Below are 19,101 nucleotides of genomic sequence, written 5' to 3'. Positions count from 1 at the left end.
TCAGATGCACTTACGCAACAGACGAATATTAGCTGCATAAAAATCGAAATGTCCTGCTAGCTAATTAAAATTGTTCGCTAATTAACATTTTCCCTCATTTACTTTAGTACACATGTGCTATTCAAATTGGAGCCGACCAGAGGTGAAGTCGTGTTTTTATAGCGCTTGTGACTAGCACCGCTTCCGAAATATCTGGCCTTAGTAAAGTATGCTGCGAAACGCATTCACTTTCCAGCAAACAATATGCCAAAACCTGCGTCAGGCAGTTCGGGATGATCTTAACTGCAACGCGAGCACATTTTTTTGGTAGACTGTGTCGACGGATGTCTCGAAAAGCTCACATGACTTCACTACTGAGAGTTTCCAATTTAGCAGTTCGAACATGTACCCTAGTGAGCAATGAGAAAATGAATAAGAGTATGTTTACTCAGACAGCTGGATATTGCGATTTCTCGCACAGTTTAACATTCGCCTATTCAGTTAATGAACCTGAACATGTTGAATTACGCTATATGTTTCATGCGATTTTAAAAAAAAGTTCTTCCGCATATCTTTCGTTGTCTTTGTCAATAACGCCATGCGCAGTGAACAATGGTTAGCCTGGAGCTTTAAACAACTGTGTTGTACATAGCCCTATGATGAAAAAGAAAACGTGCAAAATTAATGTAAGAATAACGCACTTTTAGTTTATTGTCGACGGAACACCACATACACAAGCTGAGCCACCTGTAGGATGTGAAATATGTGCATGAGAATTCGAAGGATTCCAGATGCGTTGAACCACTGATGTGCTCGGTAGCATACGCTTCACATTAAGCGAAACATTATGTGAATGGCCCATTGTTTAGCTATATTAGCCCATCCATATTGTTCTGGTTTGTCTAACAGAACATATCTCAGCGAAAACGTTTCACTATCTGCATCATAGGACCGTTGCCTCGAGCTGAGACGGTTTGATGGAGTATTCCCGGAGGTCACTTCCAGGAACCGAAGTTTCTTCTCTCAATGTCACATTGCAGAATGCAATAAAATGTTCACGCCTTATGTCACATAATTTAAGGAAGCATAAAGTACTGTACCTTGAAAATGGACTGTGTACCTTTTGACCTCAGTGGCTTCGCGACTTCTGACAAGAATCCTGGATTTTACGCCAGCTACCGACAAAGTCACTATGCTCCGCTTACGTTCACCCCCCTTTATATGCGCGAAACTAAGCGACACTGCCTGGACAAAAAATCTTCTCTGTACCTGCGAAATTATCATTTACAATTCTATGGGTCAACATTCCATCCTCTTGAGCTTTGACAATTTCGAGCGCAAGCACAATGCCATAGCTCAGGGCCACAAATGGCAATTTAACCAAAGAAACATTCCGTAAGCCCTGACCTAGCCTTGTCTAAAGAAAATCGCCCTTCTCCCAAATAATTTATTAATTTGAATTGACTGAAGAGCATATTGCAAACATAAAACCCTTCTAACACGCAGCCGCTTCCATGCGTCTACAGCGGGTCAAACGAAACCGGTATCAGCGGTGACATATTAGAGATCAAAAAGGTAACCGCAATGTTCTCATTTCTCTACTAAGCTTGTTTTCTTGTTTAGCGTAAATGAAAGTGACAGTGGCGACCAGGTCGTGTTTGTTTTCTGTCAGAAATGTAGCTCACGCTAATCAAAACATTAATTAACGTGACATCCGCGTCACGATCTAGGCCGAGTTCGATGCCAAAGCCAAGGCACGGTCTGCTTGTTACAGGAACAGCTTTAGGTATCAGAAGGTCCTGCGCCAACGGTTCCTTGAAATGCCTGCAAAATAAACTTCTTCGTCAGTGATTGCTAATGAAGATGCTTTAGCAGTAAACCAAATTTACCATTCACTAGGTTCCTGTACATAACAGCGGCATTCTTTTCGCACCTATACTGGATGCAAGGACACAGCTATGACACCTTCATTGCCATCGAAGATAGCAAAGCACACGACGGCACGAATAACGTGAATTACACTTGTACCAGACTCATATACCAGTTTCCTAGCCTCAAAAAAAAAAAAAGGTCTCTCTGACGCGACACACATGCTCTTATTCCCCATTGTTCCCGTATCCTCCCCCGCAACTTCCGAAGGGTGGATGAAATCTCACTGAGGCTAAAGTGGCTTTCTGAGAAAGTCTATAAACATTCTGCTTTACGGCTTTGCTTCAGCCATGTCAACATAGCTCCAAAGGCACTTTAGAATGCCACCGTTTTATATTACAGAATTATGACACAAATGATCTAGCCTTCACGCTTATGCTTGGCGCAGGTGTACAGGGACCCCGGTTGGCGGCAAATGGTGGGCAACTGCCCAAGGCTCGCGCCATCAGCAGCTTCATCCATCGAGATTTCGACCACCCAAACAGGCAGCTATCGATCCTCGTCATGTCCTGGGGACAGTTCATCGACCACGACCTCACACTTGCAGCGCCGCCAAGAGGTGAGTGAGGGCTTGTACTCGGCGCAACCGGGCGATGCCCCAAAAAGTCGGAGGGGCAAATGAATGAAAGAAAAATCTTTCACGTAATTTGTGCAAACATTATCTTGAATTTTACGCAGCTCTTGTTCACAGCAATTCTATTTCAGATTTCAGCGATGCGTTAGTGAAATCTTACTACTGCTCCAGCCAAGCTCTATTAACCTAAGTGCTATAAAACTTGTCTATGGGACAAAGTTTAGGGACATGGAAAGGCGTCAAAACCGCAACTACCGCAAAAAGAAAAAAAAAACAGTTGCTGGCCTTGTGAAGACACACCGCCTTGTTGAAGGGTTAACTTCAGCGACACTCCTTGTTCCATACCACAGTTATTCACTAGATTTCGTGAGTTAGATATTCTAAGGTCGCCGAGTTAACTATGTTTTGACAATTACAGAACAGTACTAGACGGTACTAGATGCCGCACTGAATAGTAGCGCAATGTGACTGCAACTGGCTTCCAATATTTCTATTTATGAGCGCTTGTATAATATGTGTTTTACTCATTTCTATTCTCTGCTGAAGCTGACTTTTCACAATCGTATATATGTGCATGGATTGCATCATCAGTGTGTATTCCTCATCTGTCTGTTTACGAGCAGATCGCAGAATACATCGCTGCTTTGTGTGTGTGTTTGTGAGTCTTCATATGCGTATGTACCAACTCAGTGTGGCAGGACTTCGCCTTCAATATCTGTGTGTTCACGTGTCCATAATTGTGTACTGTGGATTTTTTGGGTCCTAGGGTGTTGTTTATTTTCTTTTACACACGCACACACATACACACATCTACATATACACACACTGTTGCGATGGGCCAGCGGTGGTAGGGACCTCCTACCTCTCCGGCCCCACTGCGACGAATTGTTTCGTTAAGCAAACAATGTGCCCCCCTCGGACAGAACTGCGGCGCCAGCAAGGCGAGACACGTTTGGTGAATCGAGTGTTGCTTGTTGGTTCACTGTGGACGTCACGCACCAATGGGAGCAAGAAACCCCTGGAAAAGAGTGTTCTACGGCGTTTCCTCACGAACACCGGTAACAGCCACGGTTGTTTGACGCGCCAGCTCGAGTCAAGCATGACAGTGGCTGTCTACGAAGCTCCCCTTCTTTCTGTGTGTTGTGTGAACAAAGGTGAAGGAGTGATTGTGTGAACCTTCGCCCTCAACGCCGGTCCTTCGACGACTTTTGACGCTCCGACTGGACGAATGTGTGGCGGGAGTTTTCCCTGGCCTAGGAATCCTGGGAGGACAGAGGGGGTTTAAACGAACTTTTTCAGCTCCTCAGTGTGCTTCACTTCAGTCATGCTAGACTGATGAGATGTAACGTTCTCCGCTCTTCATGTAGATAGTGTTGTAAATACATCCATATATATATATATATATATATATATATATATATATATATATATATATATATATATATATATATATATGGATACACAACATTTTCTTTCAAAGGATTCTTGCTCACTGTGGCATGTTGTCTTGTCTTGTCTTGTCTTGGCATCGTCGGCAATAACTTTGCTGACAGGACTGTCCGGCCTGCCTACGAAGAGACACCCTGACGCGTCCAATACCTTTGGCGAGGTCAGATGCTGCCAGGGAAATTCGCCTGCTTGCACGCAAAAAGGCGCAAGATTTGGCGCAAGGTGGATAGGACCAGCATCACCGGTGTCAATCTTATAGGTCACAACGGAAGTCCGTCCCAGCAGGCGATGCTCAGAGTCAAAGACGTCGCGATAAGACACCACCAGGAGGCGCCAAAGGACTGCAACCTGTTCGGGAAGCCGGTTTTGAGCGATCATCTTCGAAAATATGCCGGGATCGGACGTTGCGGAACTGATCGGACGGAAGGTGACTGCAGACGAGCACAGAACATCTAATACGGAGGTGGCGGAATCGTCGATGGGAGAAGCGTTGCCGAGCGACATGCCTTTCGGGATAACTTGCCTACTTTAACCAAAATTTAAAACAGTAAGATGTACGTGGTTATCGGCGGTAGTCACAATGGCATGTGGAATGACAACTGTGAGTAGCAGGAAAACACTGTCATTAGGAGTCAGCACATAGTCACCGTCAGGAATAGATGGGAAGCACGTCAAATGCATGTGTACATGGAGGCTTGAGGCGGCAACCGTACGAAGTCTACAGAAGATAAACGAGGATCAGCTGGTTTTAGAGCACATAAGTGAATAGGCAGCTCGAGTTGGAGGAGGCCAGCAGCGCAGTCAATCAGTGGCGAATGCTTCGATAAAAAGGCGAGGCAGAAAATCAAGTCATCAAAATCAAGTCAAGTCACGGAAGTGTTCAAACCAATATCAAGGAGGTTTATTACACGACGGGCCGATGACGGGTAGAGCGCTTCACCGAGCACAGTCTCTAAGCTCGAACATCTGCGGCACGTGATGCTGTTGGCAATCCTGCTGCCTACGTTCAGGCGTTCTTCTTCGTTACAATGGCGTCATCGGAAAAAGGCGCCATCCTGGCGACTTACTCTGAAGACGAGGCCACAGAATCATGATAGGGCTTGATCCGCTGGACGTGGACGACTTCACGGTTACGATGACGCATGTCAGACGGCGGTGTGAGTGGCGCTATGAGGTAGTTGACGGGAGAAGTTCGCTGCAAAATGTGGTATGGTTCATCGAATTTAGGAAGAAGTTTTGAAGCGAGTGCTGGTGCGTGGGTCGTCGGTACGAACAACCAACCGGGGGTTCCAGGTAGAAAAGGTGGTGTCGAGTTGCGAGCATCGTGTTTTGATTTTTTGCGATTCTGGTAGTCTGAAGTGAAGCGGCATGCCAACTAACGACATTCTTCAGCTTGTCTTGCGGCGTCCAACATTGTCTGATGGGTCTGGGTGGTAGGGCAGAATGGTATCGATTGTATGAGAAGGATGACGGCCATAAAGAAGTTAGAAGGGGGAGATAGCGGTAGTGGCTTGCGTTGCGGTATTGTAGACGTAGGGGACGAATTGAAGAACTAGGTCCCAATTGCAGTGGTGGGGTGCGGTGCTCATAGCGAGCATCTCGCCAAGGTTGCGATTAAAGCGTTCCTTGGCTCGATTGGTTTGCGGGTGATAGGCGGTGCATGTGCGATGAACAATGGCGCATTCAGCAAGCAGTTTTTCAACGATTTGAAACAGGAAGGCGTGGCCTCGGTCGCTGAGGAGTTCATGAGGGCCTCCATGACGAAGCACAACATGGCGCAGTACAACAGTGGCGATTTCCTGCGCTGTAGCAGCTGGGAGGGCAGCAGCCCTTACATAGATTGTTAGCTGTAATTGCCCTCCGCCTTGGTCAGCGTGCGGCTCGCATAAGCCACGATATATCTTACCTTGACGAGGATGACGCTGTGCGAGAACAGCACCTAGGCCTACGCCACTTGCGTCGGTATGTACTTCAGTAGGAGCTTGAGGTTCAAAATGACGTCGTGAGAAGGCGGCGCAAGGTGGTGAACGCGTGGTCGCAGGCAGGGGACCACGATGAGATGTCTTTGGCGTCACGAAGCAGTTGCGTGAGGGGTGATAGTATCGATGCGAAATTCCGAATGAAGCTCCGGAAAGAAGAGCACAAACCGATGAAACTGCTATGTTCTTTCACTGCAGTGGGCTTAGGAAACGCAGAGACGGCCCGCAATTTCTCGGCATCCAGAAGAATGCCATCCTTGGACACAACGTGGCCGAGGATCTTCAACTTGCCTGCGGTAGAATGATATTTCTTGAGATTAATTAGGCTGCAGACCGGCGTTGGTTAAGGAACTCAACACGTCCTGAAGGCGGCACAGGTGTGTTGCGGAATCAGGGGCGAACACCACGATGTGGTCAGGGTAACATAGACATATCTTCCATTTACGACCGCACAAAACGTTATCGATCATCCTCTCGAATGTAGCTGGTGTGTTGCAAAGTCCGAAAGACACGATGGTGAACTCATCTAGGCCATCTGGTGTAACAAAAGCAGTTTTAGGGCGATTGACCTCGGCCATCGGGACTTGCCAGTAGCCTGACCGCTAGTCTAATGACAAGAACTCGGCTACTTGAAAGCAGTCCAGAGCATCATCAATGCATGGCAACGGGTAAGCATCTTACACCGTGATCTTGTTTAAACGCCGAAATTCTACACAGAGTGCATAGGAAACCGTCTTTCTTTGTGACAAGTACCACAGGAGAAGCCCATGGGCTCTGTCAAGGTTTAATCACGCCTCGACTGAGCATGTCGTCGACCTGGTCGCCAATGACGCGGTGTTCCACAGCGAATACGCGATACGGACGTATCGCGTATTCCGTCGAAGTCCGGTCGGCGGACGAAGACGGCACTCAGGGGCTCCTATTCTTCTCCGAAGTACGTGAAGTCTGGCGGCAGTTGCGGCCTCGCCCTCTTCGTGCACGGCGGGTCGTTGATTGCCGCGATGGATATGCTGAGGTCCTCCATCCGACGCGTCGCGGCCGCCAACGTGCGCTTTGCGTGGTCCAATACGCGTAGGTGCCGGCACCACCTTCTTCATGCGGTTATCGATTTTCTGTGCACACACTCGGCTCCATCAAATCCCTCTCCACTTGAGCGCGCTCCTCGCCTCTTGTCAGCCAATTAGATAAGACAAGCCGCTCAGTGTAGGCAATATTATTTGTTTTAAAAGCAAAATGAAGTTACCTTCTATAAAAGAGCTTCTGTGTAGCATTTCGGCGTTTAAACAAGATCACGGTGTAAGATGCTTACCCGTTGCCATGCATTGATGATGCTCTGGACTGCTTTCAAGGAGCCGAGTTCTTGTCATTAGACTAGCGGTCAGGCTACTGGCAGGTCCCGATGGCCGAGGCCAATCGCCCTAAAACTGCTTTTGTTACACCAGATGGCCTAGATGAGTTCACCGTCGTGTCTTTCGGACTTTGCAACACACCTGCTACATTCGAAAGGATGATCGATAACGTTTTGCGCGGTCGTAAATGGAAGATATGTCTATGTTACCCTGACGACATCGTGATGTTCGCCCCTGATTTCGCAACAAACCTGTGCCGCCTTCAGGACGTGTTAAGTTCCTTAACCAACGGCGGTCTGCAGCCGTATCGCTGTGCGTCGCGATACACCATATCGCGGACGCACAGCGCTGAGTGGGAGCCATGTCTATGTGGTGCTCGACTGTTGATGTGCGGCTTAGGAATGCTTGTGTGACGTCGAAAGAAGTTCGAAAGTGCTCAAGAATGGTAAGAAGCTGGGATCGCAGCGAGGGGGCCAGATCCTCAGCGATGAATGGGCTGAAGACATCCTTAGATGTTGCATCAGGAGCAGAGAGGGTGATCAGGGGTGTAATAACGTAAAGCTATTGCAAACTTTTGTATTCCAATTCTGCAATTAGCCCTCAGCGATTGGTCAAAAACCTTTATGAGCCACCCCCACTTCGCCTGTCTGTCACGCGACGTCACGAAAACCGCGACAGCTCCCCATCTGACATGACGCGTACGCACTGATTATGCATGACTGGACTGAACAAAAGAAAAGTAGTTATTCCTGATTTGACGCCTTTTCGCCATTAGCCATCGGCTATAGGTCAAACGTTTTCGGGCTGCATCCACTTCACCTGCCTGTCACGCGACGTCACAAAACCACGAAAACTCACCGCGTCAAAGTGACGTCTACGCGTTAAGGATGCATTAATATGCCGAAAGAAACAGATTTTTTTTCTGAATAGCCGCAGGCTGCCCCGTTCCGAAATGAATAAAGGGTGGCCGCCGCCAATCGCCCAGGCACTGGCTACTCGAACCTGCCGGAGAGCATGGGTTTATTTGCATACAATAAAGCTTCTTGCGCGGCCATGTAAGGTTATCGAGCATTTTCGGCACGTTTATGACCTCGCTCTGCCAATTCCTTTTTGCTGAGGATCTGTTCTAGCAGCATTCTTAACCTTTCGTTTCATGCCGCCGCGATTTTCGACCACCCACCTGAAACTAAATAATGGCAAGCGGACTAATCGCAGGTGCCGGCACCACCCTCTTCATGCGGTTATCGATTTTCAGTGCACACACTCGGCTCCATCAAATCCCTCTCCACTTGAGCGTGCTCCTCGCCTCTTGACAGCCAATTAGATAAGACAAGCCGCTCAGTGTAGGCAATATGATTTGTTTTAAAGCAAAATGAAGTGACCTTCTATAAAAGAGGACAGCATTTGATTGGTCTGTTCAGACAACCCTGCGGCTCACCGCCCGATGCTTACGTCAGCAGTTGCGCAAATTTGACGTCAGTAGATTGGAATAAAAACATATTGGAATAGGTTTATGTTATAAGGGCCCAGGTCAAGGACGGCCGTAGGGGACGCCTCGTCGGGGATGGCTACAATCTGCATAGAATCGATGGTCTCGACGTGGCCAAGGCATTCGTGATGAAGGAACGTGAGCGGGGATGAAAGCGTGTTATAAACGGGCATTGTGCTGAAACCGGCGGCGAGGTCAAGAGTAGCAAAAGGCAGAGGAAGGGCTTTTCGGGCAACGAAGAGGTCGGACGGCGCGAAGAAGACCGTTCCATCGTAGATAGCACCACACGAAACTGGTACAAGTGCTGACAAACACTGCGGTATACTGGGGTGTTCATGGACGACAAGTTTAGCACAAAAATGAGGATCAATGAAGGTGAGGTCACTGAGCTGAGTCCATTCAACCTCAGAGCGAGTGCAATCGATTATAGCGTTGGGGGAAGAGAGAAAATCCCATCCTTGAATAATTGTGTGGGAGCACGATGAGAGCACTACAAATTCTCTAGTGTAAATAACGTCTTGAATCAGGACACGGGCTGTGCAGGCTGTACGGGCTGTACAGATTCGACGGGTCGAGCACTAGCAGTTCGAAGTGACAATCTAGAAAGAGGCGTTGGTACCTTTCGAAATGACCGGCAAAATCTGGCATCCATAAGAGAAACAACTGCGCTGGTATCAACAAGAGTGACTATAGCTATCACCGTTCACCGGCTGACAAACAAGTCAATAACATTAGCAGGCAAGGAACGATGACTTCGGCATTTCGAAACTTGCACAGTTCTTGCCGGGCTGCCCACGTATAGGTGAAAGCGACTGGCGACATGGGGATGGCGAGCGGCTATGGTCGAAGAGAGGACGATCAGACAGAGTGCGAGATGGCGATGTGTCGGATGAAGTGTAGTACGCATTGGAGTCGACCGGATAACGAGGCGCCCGAAGATCAGTGTCGATTGTTTGCACCCGGCGGCAGAACCTTGCGACGTGTCCGGTATACCTACATGCAAAGCATATAGGCCGATTGTCGTGCGTGCGCTACAGGTTGGCAACAGGAGGGCCGGCCCAGGACCTGGGAGGAAAACGCTATGCATGGGCGGCTGAAAGGGTCGTATCGGCTCTTGGCGTCGCCTGGCAGCTACCGCAGCATAAGTTAGCGGAGCGGCCCTAAGCGGCTGCTGGGGGGTAACCGGTTGTGCGTCAGCGACTTCTCCTTGAATGACGTTGTGCAGAGCAGATGGCAAAGGACTAGCAGGCACCTAGGTGAAGGGTACCAGGGACAGCTGTCATGCGACTTCTTCGCGGACAATGGCCTTGATCTGCGTGATCAGCGACGCTTGGTCGGAAGTAGTGGCCAGGCTGGAGATCGACGCATCGGCTGCAGGAGGAGGCCTCGTCAAAGCTCGCTGTTTGCGTAGATCGTCGTAGCTCTGACAGAGGGTGATAACGTTGGCAACAGTGTTCGGGTTCTTGGTCAGGAGCACTTGGAAGGCATCATCATGAATTCTTTTCATGATGTGCTTAATGCGGTCTGCTTCCGACATGGTGGCATTGACACGTTTACATTCATTAATTCATTCATGTTACCTCTAAAGGCCCTCACGGAGACAACGTCTTCTATGTAACTCGTGAATGTTTCACCCGTGTCCAGTGCGCGTGTGCGCAAGCTCTGCTCGGCTCGAAGTTTGCGGACGGCGGAGCAGTTAAATACCACTGTAAAAGCCACATTGAATGTGGACTACTTTCGGAAATCCGCCTCATTCTTTTTGAACCAGAGATTGGCCGCGTCCGCGAGATAGAAAACGACATTGGCTAGCTTGGTCGAGCCAATCTTCAACGTCGTTGTCGTCCGTGCCGCTGAAGATGGTAGGATCCTGCTGGCGAATAGAGCCAGCGCAGAGAACAGGCGGCGACGGCAGCGTTTGCTGGTCGGTGGCTGGCATGGCGCAAGGTAGCGTTAGAGTGTGGAGTTCCAGGATGGTAGAGTTGAAAAGGTACCCCGCACCTCCACCAATAATAAAGGAGCTTTATTAGACGACGGGCCGATGAGGAGGGGAGCGCTTCACCGAGCAGTCTCTAAGCCCAAGCGTCTGCGGCACACGATGCTGTTGGCAATCCTGCTTCCTACGTCCAGTCGTTCTTCTTTATTACAGTGTCAACAGTTATTCGGGTAGTGTACATACCGAGGATAATGGGCGTTGCTCAATCATAGATCCGGATAGTACGAGATGCCGCAGGTGTAGGGACTTTCATCAAGCGGCAACGAAGACAGTTGCTCTTCACCGAGATATCGGTTCGAGATATCCCCTCCAGGAGGTGCATCTTTTATTTTTCCGAAGGTATGCGCCCCGGTCGGAATGACGGCGACGGGTGACGGGACTGAGGTGACCTGGACGGCAGGCGACGAAATTGCGGCGAATCTGACTGGCGACTGCTCGGTGACTGTGATCGACGGCGCCATGCGGTCGTACCGTCAGTGGTGTGCAGGTTCGGCTCTGCTTGCTGCTGGACGTAGCGAAAACCGCTGTCTAGACGAGGGCTGTTCAAGAACGGCATCGAGGGCTAGTGGTCGCGAGAATATCGGGAAACGTGAACAACGCTGCGATAACTGAAGCAAATAGCTTGGGCATTCGGTGTTCGCCACTCTGCCATGTTGCGATAACCTCGAGGGATCCAATGATTTTGAGTATACACCAGCGAAGGACGTTCGGTTGGTCAGGAACTGGCCATGGCCAACTGAGTGCAAGCCGACAGTGGCGAGTTCTTGGCGCACAATATCCTGAACAAGGAGAACCATAGGTGCGCATGTATCATTGACACGTGGGTACAGAGCCGCGGCTTACACACGGCTTCCAGCTCACGACCCACGATCTTCGTCAGCTGCTCTGAAGTCTGCTGCTTGCGCGAAGGTCGGTCTTCACAAGACGATGTTGTAGCCATATTGGGAAGTCGTGCAAATTACTGATAAATACGACGGCTTTTCACCTCTTCGAAACGCTTGCGCTCCATGATCATGTAATTAGCCAAACTGCAATCCTTACAGATGAGTAAATTGAAGGCGTCAATGGTTATATTTTTTAAGACAGGCCCAACTTTTTCTGAATCCGACATTTCAGCGTCGGCATTGCGGCAGACTCCAGCATGTCTTGTACATAGGCGACGTAGCCTCCGGTGTATGTCTGCACTCGTGATGCCAACTCTTTCTTGGCGACGACCTTCCGACCCAGTGGTTTTCTGAAGAGATCTCGCAGCTTCTGCTTGCAGGTATCCCAGTCACGGAGTCCTTCTTCGTGGTTTTGAAACCACATTCGCGCCGTTCCCGCCAAGTAAAAAAAAATTATGTTCGTCAGTATCACTGTGGGATCCCATTCGTTGTTGCTGCTCACCCGCTCATACATCTACAGCCAGTCGCCGACGTCGGCGCCATCGGTGCGTGGCAGATGGTTCCTGGAACACGCCGAAGCGCGAATACGACAGTTGACACAGTCGACGCAGGCATTGCCGAACTAGGCACCGTCTCCTGCGACATCGGTGAAGAATCGAAGCGGCGGCCACTGCGAAGCTTCGTCCTGAGCCGTTACCCTGCACCTCCACCAAATGTTATATATATTATCAATTCAATGGTGGCTTAAGGTGAACGATGCGACGGAAACGTTTTATTCTGTACAAACGAATGTATTGCTGAATTTCCAAGTAATACTGCAATGAATCTTTATTAAGCCTCTCTCAGTAGCCTCTGCGTTCCTGTTGTGCGTGACCAGCCAGTAGTGGTTTTAATAGCTAGTGGCGCACCTCCATTATTTCAACTGAACTGCGCGGACAAATAGCTTGGGAGGTTTAGAGGCAGTGGAAGTGAGGCGGAGAAGCAAAAATTCTAGGACGGGCGAACAGAGGCGCTAAAAGTCGCTTGAACTTCGCTGTAGAATGATTTAAGCCTTTCATTGTTTTGTAAACAGCGTCTTTACAAGAGCACGTGTTGGCTCCACACATAATACTGTCGGCTGCAACATAATTTCCGGATAAAGATGCCTTATGCTACCGCGCAACTTACTTCATATACCGTTCTCACTCATTCAAGCATGATAATTTTTGCACGAAGGTGTTCACGAATATCGCTTCATTAAAATCTAATATATCTTATGTTTCTGCGATGCAGACGAGAGAGACCTGGATTTCGAGTGCTGCAATGTCCCAGAGAAGTACCAGCATCCGCTTTGTATGACCATCGAGGTGCCTCGGGATGACCCCTTCTATGGGCAGTACGGCAGAACCTGCATCGAGTTCAAGAGGTCCCTAGCAGGTCAACGCCCGGGTTGTGCTCTAGGTATGTGCACTGCTACTTACCTCCACACCAGTAAATGTGTTCCCAGAACGGCGTTCTAAATTTTATATTCCTCTATAGAGGCATACAAAACACATCATACGAGAGTTCAATATGCATAAATATATTACTGTCGCACCCCTGCTGTTCACAGAGTGCCTACAGGGGAATTGAAGTATAAATCTTGTTGCTATATTCTTTGTATGTTCGCAAAGTTTAGTAGGTAACAAGTGTAAGCTAACGGTAGGTGAGGCGAAACTAATTGCAGTGCGATTATCTTTCGCCCTATTGTAATGTGATCACCATAGTTACAGCATCGCTCTGACGCTGTGTAAACGGCGATTTCACCAGTGTTATGGATTGGAGAAAATGCAGTGGTACAAATTGCTCAACAAGGCTAACATCATCCCATCACCAGACAAAAGACAAACTGCATAACCTGAACAAATGCTCTACGGCATAAGAAGACGATAAAATGAATGTACACAGACAGTAATGAAGGTGATTCGCGCTCTTTCTGCTTCATTATACTTCGATTGTTACATACCACACACTTCACATATTATGCACGCTGTGTCACGCGTTCCGAGACAAGAATATTCATAAAGAACGTATGATTTATGAGCATTCAGCGCAAGTGTGCTTTCTGGCAAAAGCTCTATATAAACGCGCTCTCGCATTATGCTATAGAGCTGCACTTTATTTCTTTAAAGCTTCGTTCTACCCTGGGAAATAACTTCATTATTTAATTATGGGCTTTTACTTGGAAAAACCACGATCTGATCTGATGCAAGTTACGGGACATGAAATGATGCTTTATTGTGCACTAGTCACTTTTAATGCACTCGAGACGTTAGTATTAGAAGAAACCTTCCATAAAGATCTTTCTTGCACCCCTTTATGCCTACTTCTGAAGGTGGCAATAACATGCTTTTCTGCACAACTCACGTGTACAAGAAAGCAAACTTGTCGGAATGTTGAATGGCTCAAGTGATCGAAAAACAGCCTATTTCGCCCATCTTCGGCCCGTCCAGTATGGTTTGAGCATATGCGACAGCTTTGTGATTATAAGGACGTGCGTTATTTTGCTTTTCTGGCCTTTGTGATCACTTGGACACAGCTATAAGTGTCATCATACGATCGTTCTGGGACCGGACGCGCTCTAGCTATAGGAAACTTTATGGACTTAGTCACCAATACGATTGCGAGAGAGGCCTGCATACTCAGATGGCACTCCCGACACGCATATCGTAGTGCATCGTTTAATATGCGCGAGCAGCACCGACGGCGCTGCAATGTAGGATGACGAATAGCGAACGGAATTGATTGGTCTGACTCTGCGATCGACTGTACTCGCAGCTATCGTTGACTTTCTCCAAAAGACAGTTGTATTTTTCCAATCCCACTCATCATTTCAATCGTTCTTTACGCCTTAACATGATCACTGCACGTGAGAGTACGTTGTAATAAAAGCAGTGGCATTACAAAAACAAATATTGATAGCGGGCTCACGTTGGGCTGTAAGTTCATTGGTCCCTGCGATACACACGATGCTTTTGATGCCATAGATAGATGGCGATGCATTTCAGCAAGCTAAACGTATGTGTAGGCGCATGCTTTATTAGCACTGGAGGACTGTTTTTCGATACTTTCATATGTTGCTGTTCCCCTATTGTGCTTAAGAGTTGTTTCAAACATAGCGTTCCTGTATGTCACGTTGACGTACTTTACATACAGGCGGTCTGTGCTTAGTGCTGTGTATCTCTTTAAACAAATTTTTGTGGCTGACACTTTATTTGTTACAAGGGGTTTCCACGGCGCCACAAATAGTATAATTGCACAAATGACTTCACTTATGAGCTCTCACAGCCCATAATGCATCAATAAAATAATAAAACTTTATACTGCTGCAGTTTAATAACACTGTCTCTCCATTAAAGGTCCACGGTCTCATATCAACATCTTAACTCATGCTATCGATGCGAACTTCATATATGGATCAACGGACGCTCTTGCCAAGAAACTAAGATCCTTCCATCGAGGTGAGTTTTCACTTGAGCATTCGAACTCTCCCTTGCTCTCTTGCCCAACTACTTCTTTAATCCGCTAGTACATTTCCCTATACCAGTATAATATTATGGCTTCATAAGCAATATTACTGTTAACAAAGCAGTATCACGCGACGAGTTTCTTCACGTGCCACCAAAGTATACAAGCAGGGCCGGTGTAATGTAAGGATTCCTTTCGCTTGATGTTTCTTTTTTTATCGCCCACCATTCATGACCCAGCGATCGTGGTGATGACACATAGGTGGATGGCCGGTCGGACTACTAAGGAACCAGAAAAAGGAATAGCACTAGATTATAACCGTTACATTATTTCTTCTCAGGAGACGGTGGAACACTGAAAAGTTAGCGCTATTATTAAACATACTGGAAAAATTTTTGAGCGACTGTACGGAACTAATAACGTATACTTCTGAGTGACCGACCGGCTGGTTTGTGGCTGCATAGAGAGGACCGACTCTTGGTGGTGCGTGGTGGCATTAATTTTCGGACGAAGAACGCCAGAAGCACGCATGCGCCGCCTTTTCGAAATGCAGGCGCGTGTGATCTGCTGACCACAACATGCGGCACCTTTGTCTTCTAGACTGCACGCCTGTTCATGAACCGCAAATATCAAAGCCTCTACAAGAATAGGAAGTGTGTGTCTGTGGTTTGGCAACATATACCAAACAATGTTTTTAACAGTGCTGCCACTTGTTCTACCATAAGGTATGGCAGGTCAAGCATGCTTATTTTTTGCGCTATTTGCCAGCCCATACAGAACCGAAGGGCTACCGCCAAGGATAGCGCGTGTCTCGCTTTTTAGGCTGTTCAACCTACGGAGGGATGTAGAATTGGGTACATACATTTCGAGGTCATGACGATATTTGTCGTGAGAAAGACAATCTTAGAAGTCATGACACCCGCAACCGGACTATTCGTTTGGCGTACAGGGGTATGCATAACACTCGTCGCTCCAAAGCGGAAGAGATGTGTGTGGAAGTGCCCATCGTATTTCTTAAATCTCAAGTGCCAATCGTTCACACGAACCTTGCGAAAGCGGCGTAAAAACTGCGTTAGGAGCTGAAGCAGCTACTTCTAGATTGCCCCTTACCAGGTTTAGGCATTGCAATCAGACAGGCGTGGCACCCAAATCACGCGGTGTCAATCGTGTCTGTCCAAGGTATCACATTGCTGCTAGGCATGAAAACCACTGAAATTGTATACAAGGCCCATGCGCTCTTCCGTCCTACAGAAATTGTTTCCAGCTAGGTAGTCAAGGCCATTCAAGGTCACACACAAGAATTCCTCCGTGTACAAACGCACTGCCTGCAACGTTTCTAGTTATAGCACGTCGATTCTGTGAATTATTAAATGTGGAACGCGCAATACTGTCACTAGGAGTGCGCTGAAAAAAAAATTGTAGGCGGGCTTCATGACGTAAAGGTCGCACGATTCCACGGCAGAGGTATACAGCAGAAAACAGGGAAGAAATGTTACTTGCGGACGATGCTAGTAGAGGCAGGCACGGTGTCCTTGTTGGCAGCGAAGCTCGCCTCGTGCCAGCACGGCGATGTGAGACTTTAATCTTTGCGATCTCCTGTAATACTAAACCATATAAAAATTCTTATCTTAGAACTCTCCTTGTTCGTTGCTTTACAACTTTCAGTGGATGACCAAAAGTTCCATCGCAACCTAGTGAGAGGCCCTGTAATATAATATGGGTAATTAACATTGATACCGATCCGCCTTTTACGCTTAAATAAGCAGTTCACGAACCAATTTTGTGCCACATAGCTTCAAGCGAGGGGACACATTTGTAAATTCAATCAATCTCATGCTATGCGTCAAATACCTAACTTAGCATATTTATTGTAACAGCCTTTTCTCTTTCAGAGTTATGCTTTGTTTTTGTATGTATCAGTCAAGTAGGAAATACAGAACAGCATTTCCCTTGAACTTCTGCGATTTTCTTTGTTTCGATAAAAACACTGTGCATTGATGTCTGCAATTAAGGTCAACTGAGGGTTTGGGATCGTTTCCGCGATCTGGGACTCAAGCCGATGCTGCCGCCGGAGTCCGAGAACCCAGAACGAGACTGCATCGCCCGTCCTCGGCATCTTTTCTGCTTTCTTGCTGGTAAGACATCTGTTTCCTCTACAATTTCCGAGGCAATACTGCATGAAAAAGCACGTACCTAAGACCTAGTGACTGCTATCAGTATCGCTGGATAAATTGTTGAATGGCATATCATGCACTGGTAAGTCTACTGCATAGCCGGGAGATTTTCGCCCAGTACTCCATTCATATAATCGTAAGATTTGCCTGGCGTGTTCCAATTACATCCGAAAGGGCCCAGAAAATTCTTGTTAATACCATAACTGTACCTGCTTATATGCTACATAACGCTGGCATGCAGATGAGGCAAATCTTGTTTTTATGAAAGAAGCAATTAACGAGTGCAATCTTTCACTCAAAAGCCCATATGCGGCTTTCCTGGTGCCTGATATTACGGCCACTTCTGGTGTTTATTCCTACGCAGCAATAAACACAATGAGTAATGGTCGGATACCTGTAGACGTTATGGCAAAATACAATGTATCTAGCAGGATCATAAGTGGCGAAAGCTTATCACCGATAAGTCGGTGGCACCATCTGCTGACGGATTACGATAACAATGTGCCCATCCTCTGACCTGCGAGATCGGCCAGCACTGCACGATCATTTCGATGTCATGCCGATACCTAAGCTCTGCGCAGTAATGGGTGGAGCATGGTGGGCATTGTTTCTCTTCAACTCAGTGGCGGAATTTAAAGCGTGTAGGTAGTGGCGGCACAAATGTGTAAGGATGAATCTGACTGCTGGTAACTGAGCTGACACAAAAAAACATTAAAAATAGTTTGAATGAAATGATTAATGAGTCGGTGGACTTCAATACCAACCCCCTTAATGAAGGACGTTCCATGTAACCTTTACATGCAGAGCTTTCCCAAAGAGGTAAGCGAAGATCTCATAATTTCCTGCACCTTTAACTAATCATCTGTGTTCATTTGACATCTAAGTGCCCTCGTGAAGCTCGTTTTTCGTATACTCTGTACCAGCTGCTCAGAAAATTTCAAACAGAGGTGCAGAACTGTAGCGTGCAAAACGCAGTTAAACATAAAAAGCATTTGACCATCGAGGCTAAAGCTCACAATCTTAACTCATCGTGTACTCGCAGCTTTCTCCGTTATTAAAACACCCGTATATGTTGTCTTAAAAGCCTGTCTTCGCTTCCTTAGGTGTAGCTTAGAAGCACAACGGGCAGACCGCTCTTTGGGCGCCCGGCGGCCAAATGCCGTGGAAGTTGCGCAAGAGCATCTGGTTCACGAAGAAGCGGGAAGTCATAGTGGTTCCCTCTCTGCGCTGTTATTGCAAAGCGTTCTACTTCGCCTCCTTGATCACAGGCGACGAACGAGTCAACGAGCAGATCCATCTGACGGTGCTGCACACATTCTACTTGCGAGACCACAACCGCATGGCCGACGAGTTGGCACGTCTGAACCCGCACTGGGACGACGACCGAATCTACCACGAGACGCGGCACATCATGGCATCCGCCGTCCAGTTCATTACCTACAACGAGTTCCTTCCCATGGTCGTCGGCGAAGAGCTTATGGTCCGATACAACCTCACGCTACTAAAGGAGGTGAGCTGCCATGTGCTGGAATGCAAATCCAGCGGGGCAAGCTTCTTGCACTCCGGAGGTTTGCGCTGAAGTGCTTCAAAAGACAGGGATAACCTAGATGCACGGCAGTTTGATGAAACTTCAGGCAGGCCAACGCTGACACATAGATTCTGTTTGTTCGATTTCGTTCATCAGGCAAATCGTGAACAGGTGCACCCTCTTGCTAACGTTGTTGGGTGGCTCGCCCTCTGACGAACAACGAAAGAAGAATCTGCTCGGAGTATGAAGGCATTGTAATGGACATGTTATTCCAGCCTTAATCAATGA

The 19,101-nt window shown here is 47.6% G+C and overlaps 1 protein-coding gene across 1 annotated transcript in view; it reads left to right on the top strand.

Moving 5' to 3' along the window:
• Nucleotides 1-19,101, top strand: part of LOC142579330 (salivary peroxidase/catechol oxidase-like) — a 152,004-nt gene that overhangs the window by 94,744 nt on the left and 38,159 nt on the right. Inside the window, exons 6-10 of the mRNA XM_075689400.1 lie at nt 2,297-2,467; nt 12,898-13,065; nt 15,003-15,104; nt 17,124-17,246; nt 18,554-18,795. Coding sequence (XP_075545515.1) covers nt 2,297-2,467; nt 12,898-13,065; nt 15,003-15,104; nt 17,124-17,246; nt 18,554-18,795 — 806 coding nt within the window. The remainder of the gene's footprint in view (nt 1-2,296; nt 2,468-12,897; nt 13,066-15,002; nt 15,105-17,123; nt 17,247-18,553; nt 18,796-19,101) is intronic.

This window comes from Dermacentor variabilis, chromosome 4 (genome assembly GCF_050947875.1).
Source record: "Dermacentor variabilis isolate Ectoservices chromosome 4, ASM5094787v1, whole genome shotgun sequence".
NCBI lineage: Eukaryota > Metazoa > Arthropoda > Arachnida > Ixodida > Ixodidae > Dermacentor > Dermacentor variabilis.
Note: the sequence above shows the minus strand (reverse complement) of the source record. Positions and strands in the feature narration are given on the sequence as shown.